We start from the raw sequence: 15,385 nt of genomic DNA on the forward strand, positions 1-15,385 counted from the left end.
TTAGTTGGTTCTGTGAGCCCACTAGCATAACCTCTGTTTTACCTGAATTCAACATTAAAAAATTCTGTGACATCCAATGCTTGGTGTCTGTAAGGCAAATAGCTAATAACACCCAGGCAGAAGAAATTCCTGGCTTTAGGGACAAATATAGCTGGGTATCACCAGCATAGCAATGGAAGTTCACTCCGTGTCTGCGGATAATGTCACCTAACGGTAGCATATATAATGAAAACAGCAAGGGACCTGGAATGGAGCCCTGTGGAACACCACAGACAACTTCCGATAATGCCGATTTTACCTTTCCAATACAGACAAACTGAAACCTATCAGAAAGATAAGATTTGAACCAGGATAGGACAAGGCCAGACAGTCCCACTGTGGTTTCAAGATGATTCAGTGAGATGGAATGGTCTACAGTATCAAAGGCAGCACTTAGAATTAATACTGATGGAAAGCATAAGTCAGAGTTTATCAGCAGATCATTCACAACTCTGACAAGGGCCGTCTCGGTGCTATGTGCAGCATGAAAACCAGACTGAAACTTTTCGAATATACCATTAAGAGTCAGAATTTTTTGTAATTGAATTGCAACAACTCTCTCTAGAACCTTATCTAAGAATGGTAGTTTGGAGATTGGCCTATAGTTATTGAGGACGTTAGGGAGACCTGGACTGGCCATCTGACGTATGTGTGGTGCTGCAGAAAGAGGGCAGCAGCCCCGTGGGATCTGCCTGTCAGTCATGGCAGTGACACAGAGAGGTGGGGAAGAGGGTGTGTGGGCTTTCCCTTTCTCTGAGTGGCTGGGAGGCGGGCCTTGGGGGGATTGCTGGGCCTATAAATGAATAATTTGTTGTTTCCTCAGATCTGCCCCTCTAGACCGAACAACGAGCTAGCGGAAGCGCTGCTCATCGAGACCGTGGACGGACGGAACAGAAAACAAAAGAAACTCAAAGAGAAGAAACTAAAGAAATAGAGAGAGAGCGGGGAATCCTTGGGCAGACCCTTATAGTGTCCAGACATAGCTGAGGGAACAGCAGAGTGTAGGACGGAGACCCGGGTCATAGGGGTAGCGATGACTGGGGAAAAAACCGCTGCAGAGAGCAGCACCTTTATTTTGTAGTTTTCATTACTATGTTTTATTTTCACTTATTCTATTTTGCCTTTTCGTTTTCATTATTCTTTGAGCACCAGTCACTGTATAATTGTTATCACCCACCACGAGCACTACTGCACGCACCCAGACTGGTGACCGTGTTTTGTGTTATTGTGGGGCGGATAACGTGTCTTTATTATTTGGACTGCAATCCATTTATTATTGTTTCTTCCGTGCTTTACACATTGGTGTGTATTACTGGAGGTTTATTGTTTGGTCGCCAGCCTGGGAGTTATAAATAAAAGACCTCCTTTTCCAAACGGATTACAGTTTCCTGGTGTGTAATTATTTCTGCACTGCATCACCTCTGCACCTGTTTCCAATCGGCAGCCACTTTGCCACAAGAATGTAAAAAAAAAGAGAAGCAATATAAGAATTGGAAACTAAATAACACGATTGATACATGTGCAAGAAAATTATTTATTTTTTAGACCTTTTTCATATCATAGCAATTACCATACCAGTATCATTTATACAGCGCCCTTTATGTGCAAGCATCCCAGGGCGCTTTACAAAAAGAGCTCCAATCTGCTCGCCAGCTAAAGGCCAAATCAAAGAGATACGTTTTGAGCCTAGATTAAAAAATATTGACAGACTCAGCATTCTGGGTAAAAGCTGGAAGTGAGTTCCAAAGTGAAGGAGCTTGAAAACTGAAAGCCCTCACACCAATCTTTAAACCACATTTGTGTTCTAGAATGCTTCAAGATCCAGACGTGGATTCTGTCATTTTCTGGCTTCTATTTCAGGGCTATCTTGCAGCAGCGTGCAGCGGTCCAATCCTGGTTTGCACACTGGCAGTGGCAGGTCTGGTCATTGCGGATATCCCAGGAGCCGCAGGCATTACCGCAGGAGCAGCCCGTCGGCTTGTAACCTGCAAGAGAGAGCAAGAACCATTTACAATTCTGCCACCTCAGATTTTAACGATGCCCTCCGAGTGGCTGATGAGGTAATAATATCGTCTGTAATGTTCAATCATTTACATAGCCCTTTAAGAAGTAGAATGAAATGCACAGGAAATGGGTGTATTTGAGGAACAGATATGAAAACAGAAAGAGGAGACAGAGAAATGGGGTTATCAGTCTAGACATGTGAGCTACATGAAAACATATAAATAAAGTTCAAGTTCAAACAATAACGCTACGTTTGTATTATTTGGAGTAAAAGAGAAACATAAAAGCTGAAGAACTGAAGATGGCACACTGACCTGCAGGACAATCCACCAGGCTCCCTCTAGCTGAGGCAGAAATGCAGGACAGAGTCACTTTCTGCAGCACTGCAGAGGCTGAAAACAACACAAAGCATAAGAATTTAGGAAGAGGCTGTTCTGCCCATCAAGGCTCATCCCTTCCTTGCACCCTCTACCAGGGGGATCTCATTTAAAAGCACAGAATCTAGTCCATTCCCAGTGTTTCAGATCCTACTGCTTCCCCTGGTAGGCTGGTCCATGCATTTATAATCTCTGTGTAAAAAAGTGCTTCCTACCTTCCCTTCTAAACTTCTTTTTACTCAGCTTCTATTCATGCCCTCTTGTTCTGCTCTCTGTGCTCAATTTAAAGTAGTGTCTTGGGTTAACTTTATCCAGTTCTCACTTGAGTGTTTGGATAGGTGCGGATGGAAGCTGGTTTCTTACCCACAGATTCTGTCAGGCTGCTCATCAGATCATCCAGAGCGCATTTCTGAGCGTCGGCAGCACAGAACATAGCGATCACAGCCAGCAACACAGCAACTCTCATCTTCATGGTCTCAGGACTTCACTCTCTGGAGAAACAAGCACAGCAACGTTACTCTTTACCACGTTGTTACACAGTGGACCCGGCTTACCAAGGCCTTACACAATATGAGAAACCGAACGAACGAGAGGAGGTCATGATTCAGCCCATCAGCGCTCGTCCGGTTCCTAGTAGCTGGTTGAAAACTTTTTGAAGTCGGGTCTTAAAGGATCCCAATGATTCATAAGAACATAAGAACATAAGAAAGTTTACAAACGAGACGAGGCCATTCAGCCCATCTTGCTCGTTTGGTTGTTAGTTGCTTATTGATCCCAGAATCTCATCAAGCAGCTTCTTGAAGGATCCCAGGGTGTCAGCTTCAACAACATTACTGGGGAGTTGGTTCCAGACCCTCACAATTCTCTGTGTAAAAAAGTGCCTCCTATTTTCTGTTCTGAATGCCCCTTTATCTAATCTCCATTTGTGACCCCTGGTCCTTGTTTCTTTTTTCAGGTCAAAAAAGTCCCCTGGGTCGACATTGTCTATATCTTTTAGGATTTTGAATGCTTGAATCAGATCACCGTGTAGTCTTCTTTGTTCAAGAAGGAATAGATTCAATTATTTTAGCCTGTCTGCATACGACATGCCTTTTAAACCCGGGATAATTCTGGTTGCTCTTCTTTGCACTCTTTCTAGAGCAGCAATATCCTTTTTGTAACGAGGTGACCAGAACTGAACACAATATTCTAGGTGAGGTCTTACTAATGCATTGTAAAGTTTTGACATTACTTCGCTTGATTTAAATTCAACACTTCTCACAATATATCCGAGCATCTTGTTGGCCTTTTTTATAGCTTCCCTACATTGTCTAGATGAAGACATTTTTGAGTCAACATAAACTCCTAGGTCTTTTTCATAGTTCCCTTCTTCAATTTCACTATCTCCCATATAATATTTATAATGCACATTTTTATTGCTTGCATGCAGTACTTTACACTTTTCTCTATTAAATGTCATCTACCATGTGTCTGCCCAGTTCTGAATGCTGTCTAGATAATTTTGAATGACCTTTGCTGCTGCAACAGTGTTTGCCACTCCTCCTATTTTTGTGTCATCTGCAAATTTAACAAGTTTGCTTACTATACCAGAATCTAAATCATGAATGTAGATTAGGAATAGCAGAGGACCTAATACTGGTCCCTGTGGTACTCCACTGGTTACCTCGCTCCATTTTGAGGTTTCTCCTCTAATCAGTACTTTCTGTTTTCTACATGTTAACCACTCCCTAATCCATGTGCAAGCATTTCCTTCAATCCCTACTGCGTTCAGTTTGAGAATTAATCTTTTATGCGGGACTTTGTCAAAAGCTTTCTGGAAATCTAAATTTCATCATCATGTCACGTTCAGTGCTTTAATAGGGCAGCACTCGGGTCGATTAATATCAGTTTATATTATTCCCTGTATTTGTGCACGTCTCTTAGTTTTACTTTCATCCATGTCAGGTATATGAGGAAATAAGGAAAAGGAACACAAATATTTGCAGTTAAAGTGAACCAGTCAGGTTTTATATTTAATCAAACAAAACACACAACATTCTTATATATTTTGCAATAAAAGAACCAGTTGGGTTTATCCTTATTTTCTGGTGTTCAAGTCAATACAATATATACTCTTAGCACATGTTTATGCATGGATTATTACAATGACTTACACACTAAATATGATCATCCTTGTTGTGGCAGGGCAGAAGCCCCGCACGGGTAAATAAATGTATATGTGTAAATATTATATGAAAAAGTGTTTGTTAGATATGGCAGGGCTGGAAGTTAACATTCCAGCCCTGGTTGTTTTGGGTGTGTTTGTGGTGGTGGTTGGCAGGGATAGGGTTAATTCCTGTCCCTGCCAGATACATGTGAAAATGTGGCCAGGCATTGGTTAAATGATTCACTGTCAATCAACCCTGGCCACATGGTATATAAGGGAGCTACACAGCTCCATGAGAGGAAACTGCCTGAGAGAGGGGAGACCACATGGAAGGTCTGTTTGTTGACTTTTATGATTTATTTTCTTAAGATAGTGAAGGTGAATGCCCAGCCTATGGTTTCTGTATATTGTTTAAACCTTTTAATGATCTATTAAATGTATTTATCTTAATGCTAGAAGTCTCAGAAACAAAATGTTAGAACTTGAAGCTACTGCACTAACAAGTAACTACGATGTGATAGGTGTTACAGAAACTTGGTTGTCTGAGAGTGATGGAGATGAATATAATATTAGTGGGTACACACTGTATAGGAAAGAGGTGGAGGGGTAGCGCTATGCATAAGAAATAGTCTTGAAGCCCAGGTGTTAAATCTGGACAAAGAAAACCATGCCGAATCAATATGGGTCAGAATAATGGACAAAAATTCAAAGGGCATAATAATAGGAGCATGCTATAGACTGCCAAATTCAGACACTGAGCAAAATAATCTGTTATACAATGACATTAGAAATGTGTGTAGAAAAGGAGAAGCCATACAATGGGGGATTTCAACTTCCCCCGTATAAAATATGAGAACCCGGTGGGGAGCGCGTCGGAAGAAATTGAAGTGGTGGAAATGACAAATGACTGCTTCCTACGCAATTTGTCAAGGATTCGACATGAGGGGAGGCATGCCTTGATTTAGTCTTTTCAAATAACAAAGACAGAATAACTAAAACAGAGAGCCATTGGCAAACTCAGACCACAACATGGTCTCATTTGAAGTGATTTTTAAAACCTCAAAAGTAATGACTAAAGCTAAGGTTTACAATTTTAGAAAAGCAAACTATGAAGGTATGAAACAGAGACTAACAGAAGTAGATTGGAGTAAAATAGAGAAAACATCTACAGAAAAAGGATGGCTGTTTTTTAAAAATGTAGTACTAGAGGCGCAAAACAATTACATCCCAAAAGTAGACAAATCTAAATCTAAAACAAAATGGCCAAAATGGTTTAATAGATCAATTAAAACAAATATTCAACGAAAAAAGGCACTTTACAGAGCGTTTAAAAGGGACCAAAAAACAAAGTACACAGAAAGAGTACTTGGAACTGCAAACACAAGTCAAAAAGGAAGTTAGAAAGGCCAAGAGAGAGATAGAAATATCAATATCAATATCTAAGGGGGTTAAAACCAATTCCAAAATGTTTTTCCAATATTATAACAGCAAGAGAACATTCAAAGAGGAGGTTAAATGTCTAAGAGACACAAATGGCAAAATCATAGACGAAGAAAAAAAAAATAGCAAATATATTAAATGATTACTTTCACAGGTTTTTACAAAGGAGGACACGGACAACATGCCCCACATGTCGACCTGTTCCTATCCAATTTTAAATAACTTTAGCATAACAGAGGCAGAAGTGTTAAGGGGACTAGGAGGTCTTAAAATAAACAAATCCCCTGTGCTGGATGAGATCCTCCCAATAGTAGTCAAAGAAATGAAAGAAGTTATTTACAAACCGCTAACCAAGATCATGCAACAGTCTCTTGACACAGGGGTTGTACCGACAGACTGGAAAATAGCGAACGTAATACCGATCCACAAAAAGGGAGACAAAACCGAACTAGGTAACTACAGACCAATAAGCCTGACTTCTATAATATGTAAACTTATGGAAACTATAATAAGATCCAAAATGGAAAATTACCTATATGGTAACAATATCCTGGGAGACAGTCAGCATGGTTTTAGGAAAGCTAGATCATGTCTAACTAACCTGCTTGGTTTTTTTGAGGATGCAACATTGACAATGGATAATTGCAAAGCATACAACATGGTTTATTTAAAGTACTGTGGAGCGAGGTAACCAGTGGTGTACCACAGGGATCAGTATTAGGTCCTTTGCTATTCCTAATCTACATTAATGATGTAGATTCTGGTATAGTAAGCAAACTTGTTAAATTTGCAGATGACACAAAAATAGGAGGAGTGGCAAACACTGTTGCAGCAGCAAAGGTCATTCTCCTTTTGTTTTGGCCTTGAGCTGGTTATTTTGTTTCTGTTTCATGTGTTAGTGACTTGTTTTGTTAAACCTTTTTATTTTGTGTTCATTAAAAATGCGCAGCAGTGCTTAAACTGCAATTTTATTGTGTTTGAGTCTCTGTCCATCCGGCCATCCTGTCACACTTGTACTAATACTCATGAGCTTACCCTAGTACAGGAACATGATGTCGTCACAGGTAAAGAAACAGAAACTGTGTTTTTCTTTAGGTATTCGGCTGAGTGCCGGGTGACAATCAACAAGCTTTTTTGAAGCTCAGTATGACAGCTTGGGATAAGCTGCCAGGGTGAATGCACACCGATCTTTGATCTTTCATCAAGTATTTATTAACTTTTCAGTCACCACACACAGTTCCTGTCCTTTTTCAAGTGGCCTATCGTTTGCCCGATATCTTTCTCTGCTGATTGATTGGGTTCTAGCGGCACATTGGTTCTACTGGTTTGCGAATCTATTTTAGAAATACGAGGCTCCATCTTGGTAACGTTCACAGTCTAGAATATTCTCATGCACCTGTTAGTCTATTAGCTCAGCATTCTTAAGAAAGTAATCTAGGTCAGTGAGTTTATTTAAAACTGTAAGGGTACTTTTTAACAACAATTTATCTTTATCCTTTTTACACAGACAGAAGCTTGCTGACACATCCTGCCTTGAAGCTGCAGACACAGAGAAGCAGAGAACACATTATGCTTTTATTTTTTCTGCATCAAGTAGGATGCCAGCTACTTCAGAATCAAGTGGGATTCCTCCTGGATCCAATTCCCAGCATCACAAGTATTTGGAGTTCTCCTGTGCTTCACCCTGTATTGCAATACAATCTCTCCTTGTCCTTCCCTATAGTCTGCACAGTTTATTGGCTGGTTGATACACCCATCAATCTGATCATGGCATACTGTACAAATGCTTTCTATGTCCCTTTATTATCCAGTATGGTTTAGTTAGCACTAGACAGGACAGAGACTGAAGGGAGCATGCGTTCCTCATGTATAAATCTGATAATAATCCCCTGGTTTGGACTTTTTAACCACCTTTTCCATGACAATCAACAACATAACAACAAAAACTTAAGCTCGTTGAGCTCAAGGAAGTGTGGTATGCCTCCTCCATAACTGCAAGTCAAGTTGTTTGTGGTCACGTGGTTAACTCCTCAACCAATGCAATTATCAGACCTAATTATACAAGCACGATCGTTCACGCAATTAAGCAAATTATGCAATTATCAGATATACATTTGAGCGGCGTAAACAAATAGAGAATTTATGGTTGGCTACCCAGAAATTGCTATGCATTTAAATGGAGTATGCAGTTATCCACTGTGTCCATATAATGTATAATACATATTTTTTGTATTAATAATAATAATAATCACAGTTTTGTAACATGAACAGCAACAACAGAAAATATCAAATTGCACTTTGCAGTAGAGTCCTAAAACTGTCACACTGTTCTACACTAGTATAGCTGAACAGATCACACTTACCGGTGCAGGGGCGGGTGGCTTTCTTCTTTCAGCACAGTGGTAAAGGTCAGCTTATATAGCGTTGACAGTCCTATTGACTGCCTGTATACAGTTTGTCAAATACAGCTTATCCTGGGTGGAGATGTCCCCCCGTGTACACCACACCTAATACTTATTCTGGCCAAACCTGCTGAACTAGTTGTTATTTCTAATTGGAGTCATAAAACATGAGCCATGAGAGTTCTGTTTTGGGTTTACCAGCAACCTGAGAAATTGAAACTCAACAGCCATGATGACAACTCACCAAACAACACTGGTTTACACAACTTACACAGATCACAGCATAATCATGCAACCACTTAATCACTGCCCTGTGCTACGCAGACCAGTCTTGCTCTGAAAGGCAATCTCTGTTCATTTGAAAATACTGTGTCTCAATTAAACAAATACAAGTGTTGACAGTGCTATTGACTGCCCGTATCTAGCAGTAGTTCCCAGAGCGTTTTTATTGCCTAAACCGAGGTGACCTCGTTCCCAATCACCGCAAGTCATTTTCACTAAATACAATCTTTAATTTGACAGATAAATGATTTAATTCAGATACAATTCATTAAGGGTTAAATGTATTGTATAGGTTACAAGAATTTGACCAAATCTAAATGTAACCATTGTACTGGAGAATTCTGCTTGTCTGTTCTTAGACTGTCATCTCCTCCTAAACCAAAAGACCCCCGCTGTGGTCTTAGCTTCAAAGACTTCAAGGTGTGAGTAAGCTAGTTTGATTATATTGAATAAACAAAAATGGACTGCATTAGGGCCTCATTCACTACACAGTGGTAATGTGTTTTGCAGGCAGGAAGCCCCTTTACTGCATGCTTTGTACACCTGCTATATTTACTAACTAGTGGCAGGCAACCTAGCGAGTGGGAAAAGTACCGCGACCTGTACCATCCCACAGGCTCCAGATTACCCATTTCTTTCTTCTTGTGCACAATTTACCAAAGTTTACCAAAGTATTATTTACTATAATACAACTGGCAATGTTACAAACCCTGTGTGAAATAAACCACAAGCTTCACTTAAGGATTCTGAACGCATGTTCTCGTTTTTTTTCTCCTTTTCTTTAAAAAAAAAAGTGTTACATTATAAAAACATTCTATACAATTAATGTATGTAAATAAAACTTTTGTTGGGGGACGGTTAAAGCAGATGGATAGTTTCAGAAATGTCATATCAACCTAAATGAATTACTCACACTTAGAGTGCCTGGATTCACGTGAACTGATAACAGTATATTCACAGTGTCTGTGTTCTGACACCACGTGGGGCAAAGTGGTTGATAGTGTGCAGGTGCAGGTGATTAAAGAACAGACAGGCAATTGTAATCCAGGTGAAAAGGTTTGTTTTTATTAGTTGTTTTGTCCAGTGTGTGACGGCAAAACAAACTGTAAATAATAATGATGGTAAGTAATACAGCGGCGTGTATTACTTACATTTATAATCTCCAAGCTGGTCCCGAAATAATAGTCCTGTTATTGTATCCCCACATTAAACACAATGAATTAGTCTGCCACAAGTACCAAAAAGCTAGATCAACCTGTTGCAACTTAATATGTATATCATTAAGTCTGCCACAAGTACCAAAAACTGGATCAACCTGTTGCAACTTAATGTGTATATCATTAAGTCTGCCACAAGTACCAAAAAGCTGGATCAACCTGTTGGAAAGCACTTCGGCTCTCAAAACCATAGCCTTGCTGATATGAAGATTCGAAGATATAAAACCTAACGTTAGGTAAAAGGGAAAACCTCTGGACAGGACCGGTTCTAGCAATTTTGGGGCCCTGTGGCAAAGTGGGTGATTGTGAACAGGTGCAGAGGTGATGCAGTGCAGGAATAACACAGACAGAGAGAGATATGGTATGGAAAAGGGTATGTTTATTTTTTTATAATCCAGGTCTGGTGACCAAAACAATGATCTCTGGCAATACATAGCAATGTGTAATGCACAGGGTTAAATAATAAAGGGTTGCAGTCCCAAACAATAAACACAGATATCCCTCCTACAATATACAAACACGGTCACCAGTCCTGGGTGCGTGCTGTAGTGCTCGTGGTGGGTGATACAGGTTTATAAGTGACAGTAGTGCAGTGCTGTAGTGCTCGTGGTGGGTGATACAGGTTTATAAGTGACAGTAGTGCAGTGCTGTAGTGCTCGTGGTGGGTGATACAGGTTTATAACAGTGACAGTAGTGCAGTGCTGTAGTGCTCGTGGTGGGTGATACAGGTTTATAACAGTGACAGTAGTGCAGTGCTGTAGTGCTCGTGGTGGGTGATACAGGTTTATAAGTGACAGTAGTGCAGTGCTGTAGTGCTCGTGGTGGGTGATACAGGTTCATCAGTGACAGTAGTGCAGTGCTGTAGTGCTCGTGGTGGGTGATACAGGTTTATAACAGTGACAGTAGTGCAGTGCTGTAGTGCTCGTGGTGGGTGATACAGGTTTATAACAGTGACAGTAGTGCAGTGCTGTAGTGCTCGTGGTGGGTGATACAGGTTTATAAGTGACAGTAGTGCAGTGCTGTAGTGCTCGTGGTGGGTGATACAGGTTTATCAGTGACAGTAGTGAAGTGCTGTTCAGGGTTTGGTGCTGGCCCTTGGCGACAGCTCCGGAACGTGTTAGCCGTCTAATAATTACAAACAAGAACAATTATAGACAAACAAAACAAAACACTCACGGTACTTTTATCACTGGGTCTCTCACGGGTCCTTACAGGTTTAATATTCAAACCAAAGCAAAGGAACCGCTTACGATCCTCCATCCCCCTTATATGATGTCACGCCATGCTCTAAACCCTGCTGAAGTCAAATAATGCTGTGAGCTACTAAACAACCTGCAACAAAGGCTGTTCCCCGGCCGTCAGGTGAACAAGATCCGTTGTGTGAACACAGAGCGAGCCCTGCAGCTGCTGGACCGCCACACACTGGGGAGCCCAGCCTGCATCATCATCCACACCGGCACCAACAACCTGGGCTCCCTACACCAGCACACTGGCAGAGCCATGAAGAGGGTGGCAAAGAGAGCCTCGTTGGAGTTACCCGACTCCAGAGTGGTGATCTCCACACTGCTACCACGAGCCGACATCCCCCCACACATCATCAATGCCATCAACACAGAGCTAGCCAGGGGCTGTGCCACCCTGCCCAATGTGCACCTGGCACACCATCCTGCTGTGGGCCCCTGGCACCTGTACGACAAGGTGCACCTCAACAAGAAGGGGGTAGGGGTATTCACCAGGACCCTGAAGGATGCAGCCCTCGGCTGTGGTCCAACCAGCCCCTGTCTGAACACCCCCAGCAGAGCTCAGTGGAGCAAGAAACCCCCAGGTGCCACAGCACACCCCCCCGTGCCGCACACCCTCCATTCAGCACCCCCCCCAGCCCCCCGCACCTGCCAGGCCCAACGCCCACAGAACAGGGGCTGCAGCAGAGCCTGTCATTGCTGGAGCAGTACTGTCAGTCCGGGACCCTGGCAGTAAAACTCAAAAAGACCAATATAATGATTTTTCAAAAAAAGGCCAGATCTCAGGGAAACAGATATCACTTTACACTTGGCAACACCACCCTAGAGCACACCACCAGCTACACTTACCTGGGTCTGACCATCAGTGCGTCAGGCAGTTTTAACCTGGCAGTGAATGCACTAAAAGAAAAAGCACTCAGAGCTTTTTATGCCATCAAAAGAAGATTCAATAAAATCAATATACCTGTCAAAATCTGGCTAAAATTAATTGACAGTGTTATCCAGCCCATTGCGCTGTATGGTAGTGAGGTATGGGGTCCACTCAGTCAACAAGACTACACTAAATGGGACAAACACCCAATCGAAACCCTGCATGCTGAACTATACAAGAATACACTGCAGGTGCAAAGAAATACACCAAACCACACATGCAGGACAGAATTAGGCCGATACCCAGCTCTTATTAATATAAAGAAAAGAGCACTCAAATTCTGGTTGCACCTTGAAAAAAGTGAACCTGACAAGGTCCTCCAGACCCAAGAGCTCAGCCCTGAAAAGAGTCCACTATGCCAGCTGGCTCTGAAGCTCATCACACTGACCCCCTTCAATACTAACTCCAACCAGCTTCAGGTCAGCACTGCTTACCAGCACCAAATCAGAGTAAACCAAATTATAAAACAAACCAAAAACTCCTATCTGGAACACTGGGACACAGAAAGAAAATCCCAAAATAAACTTGATTGCTATCGGGCCCTAAAAAGAAACTACAGCCTAGCAGAGTATCTCTCCACTGTCAGAGATACGAAGCAGAAACAGATCCTGACCAAGTACAGACTCAGTGACCACAGCCTGGCCATAGAGACAGGCAGACACAGGCAGACCCGGCTGCCTAAAGAAGATCGGCTCTGTGGTCATTGCGAGACAGGAGAGGTGGAAACTGAGATGCACTTTCTCCTACACTGTATAAAATACAGCCAAATCAGAGAGTCATTCTTCAATAAAATTCAACAAAAATATCCTGTTTTCAGACAAATGGCAGACGCAGAGAAACTTGCTGTCCTCCTAGGGGAGGGACACACAGCTCCACTGGCTGCCAAATATGTAGCCACCTGCCACAACCTGAAGGGCACGCAGTGACACGGCACAATTTAACAATTTAATAGTTTCAATATTATTATTTCAATATTTATTTTAATTTCTGTATTATTATTATTTATCTTCTATTTTATTTATTATTATTTTGTTACCATGGTTCCTTGTTTGTACATACAATATATATATATATATATATATATATATATATATATATATATATATATATATATATATATATTGTAATAAGATTGCACCTCACACGGGTTCGTTGCCCCTTTAAAAACTTGACCCAGACACCAGAAATTGATTTTTCAAGCGCGTTGGCGCTATTTTTTTTAATGAACACCAAACAAAACAAAACACACAAAATAAACACCTAGCTCTTTACGAGCAGTAACTAGACAGGCAGGTCCCTGACTCACTCGCAGGACGGCTAAACCGTTTACCTGCCAAACACCTTAAACAAAAAACACACAGGTTTAATACCACATACTTTTTTACCTCATGACTGCCAGGAAGCAGAGCACTCCTTTCTGCCTCCTTCTCCTTAGCAGCCCTGAGCAAACTGACTGCCTTCTTTAAATACCCTGCACCTGGTTCTAATTTAACAATAATTACCAGGTGCAGGGGATAATTAATAATAAAACAATTAATAAATTAAATAAAACAATAAAGCAAAACAATTAAACAATTAAATTACACAAATGTGCATTCTGCACATGTTTTTTCTTCAGGGAGGCTTTAACCCCCTCCCTGCTGTCTTACAATATATATATATATATATATATATATATATATATATATATATATATATATATATGCATCTGTTCGTAATATGTATGTAATTGCTTTGGCAACACTGTGGAAAATAAGTCATGCCAATAAAGCACTTTGAATTGAATTGAATTGATATTTATTGGAGGGGTCGGGTGCAGGCTCAGGTGGCCCACAGTCACCACCCCACGTGGGTCAAAACACACGGTAGGGGGCATTGGGCATACCTGGTCGCCACCACCCACTGTCATACTTGCCATTGAGGTTGTGATACACCAGGTTCCATTCTGCATCTGGGCACCGTGCTCGTACCCCAGCTTCGGGTGTACAGTGGCATCCATCACCTGTGCTGACAGGTTTGTGCTACCGGCATGATCACATAACATGGCATCCCCGAATTCAATACATTCAGCTGACCTCAGATACAGTGGCAGCAGTGCAGCAGTGTGGAGTAGTGGTTAGGGCTCTGGACTCTTGATCAGAGGGTCGTGGGTTCAATCCCAGGTGGGGGACACTGCTGCTGTACCCTTGAGATTACTTTAGTTCCTGTTTGCGCATAGGCAAGATGTGTGTAATCCAGTATCTAAATAAGGAACACATTGCAGTGGCCTCCTCGGGAGGCATCATTGAATTGTCTTGGAATTCTTCCAGCACGCTCTTTAGCATTTCAATATCCTGCAGGAGGTCAAGGGACTTGAGCTCATACAGCACAGCCACGTCTGAGGAAAGCACAGTGCGAGTGTAAAGATTGTTCAGAATGCCACCAACAGTCACAGGAGGAACCATGGGCTCAGAAACGGGATGTACAGTCAGCAAAATGGATTTCTTACAAGCAACGCAGGAGATCTAACACCTCTGCTGCCTTCCTTTCCGTTGCATCCAGATCTTCATCTTCACTGCTATTTATGTTAGGGACTATTCCTCAGAGGAAGGTTACACAGCAAAATATCAGAAGTTCAAGGTAAATATAGGTTTTAAATTTTTTTTTTTTGAAAAAATAATGAAGAAATGCATAGTTTTCTAATAGCGACAGAGCCCTCTCGATGCAGACGCTACCGTGTGGTAGATGACCTTGACTTTCGTTAGTGCCCTCGCCTACGGCTCACGACGCATACCTCTAGAAAAAGAGCATAAAGGCAGACCAGTGGTAGTGCGAACGTTTTTTCTTGTAGATACTGAGCAGATCACCTTACTCTTATTGCAAACAACAAATTAAATGATAAAACAAAAAGGTACAAGGATACCAATAAATGTAAGTAAATAATACGACTTACAAAGTACTCTGGGTTCAGCATGCCTAATGGGATGGGTGTGCTTGGTAATTCCTGCACAGGTCATAAAATCGCTGTTTCATTCCAGGCAATGATATCGGCATGTCAATCTCCACATGCAGACGTGCTCTGTGCTTTGTCTTCAGTGCTGTCAGTGCGGAAAACCCAGTCTCACCCAGTCTATGTTGTAGCAAAGTGTACTATAGTTCTTAGAGCTTTTTCGCTAACAACAGGGTACTCATCCATAATGTGTATCCAGAACTGTGGTACCGGAACAGCAGAGAATTTCATCTTTAAAGTCCCATCGTTTGACAGTTCAATCAACTCCTCTTGGGATTTCAGGTCCAGGTTTGTATCGATTTCAGAATCTAATGTTG

General features: G+C 41.6%; 1 protein-coding gene across 1 annotated transcript; it reads right to left on the reverse strand.

Annotated features, from left to right (window-relative positions):
- Positions 1 to 1,553: 1,553 nt before the first annotated feature.
- On the reverse strand, positions 1,554 to 8,499 carry LOC131706703 (resistin-like). The gene is made up of 4 exons (XM_059008312.1): positions 8,370 to 8,499; positions 2,784 to 2,911; positions 2,358 to 2,435; positions 1,554 to 2,024 (listed from the first exon to the last, which is right to left on the reverse strand). Exons 2-4 carry the CDS (start codon positions 2,890 to 2,892, stop codon positions 1,891 to 1,893), a joined length of 321 nt encoding a protein of 106 aa, XP_058864295.1. The 5' UTR covers positions 2,893 to 2,911; positions 8,370 to 8,499; the 3' UTR covers positions 1,554 to 1,890.
- Positions 8,500 to 15,385: the final 6,886 nt, after the last annotated feature.

The sequence above is a fragment of the Acipenser ruthenus genome, chromosome 36, assembly GCF_902713425.1.
Source record: "Acipenser ruthenus chromosome 36, fAciRut3.2 maternal haplotype, whole genome shotgun sequence".
NCBI lineage: Eukaryota > Metazoa > Chordata > Actinopteri > Acipenseriformes > Acipenseridae > Acipenser > Acipenser ruthenus.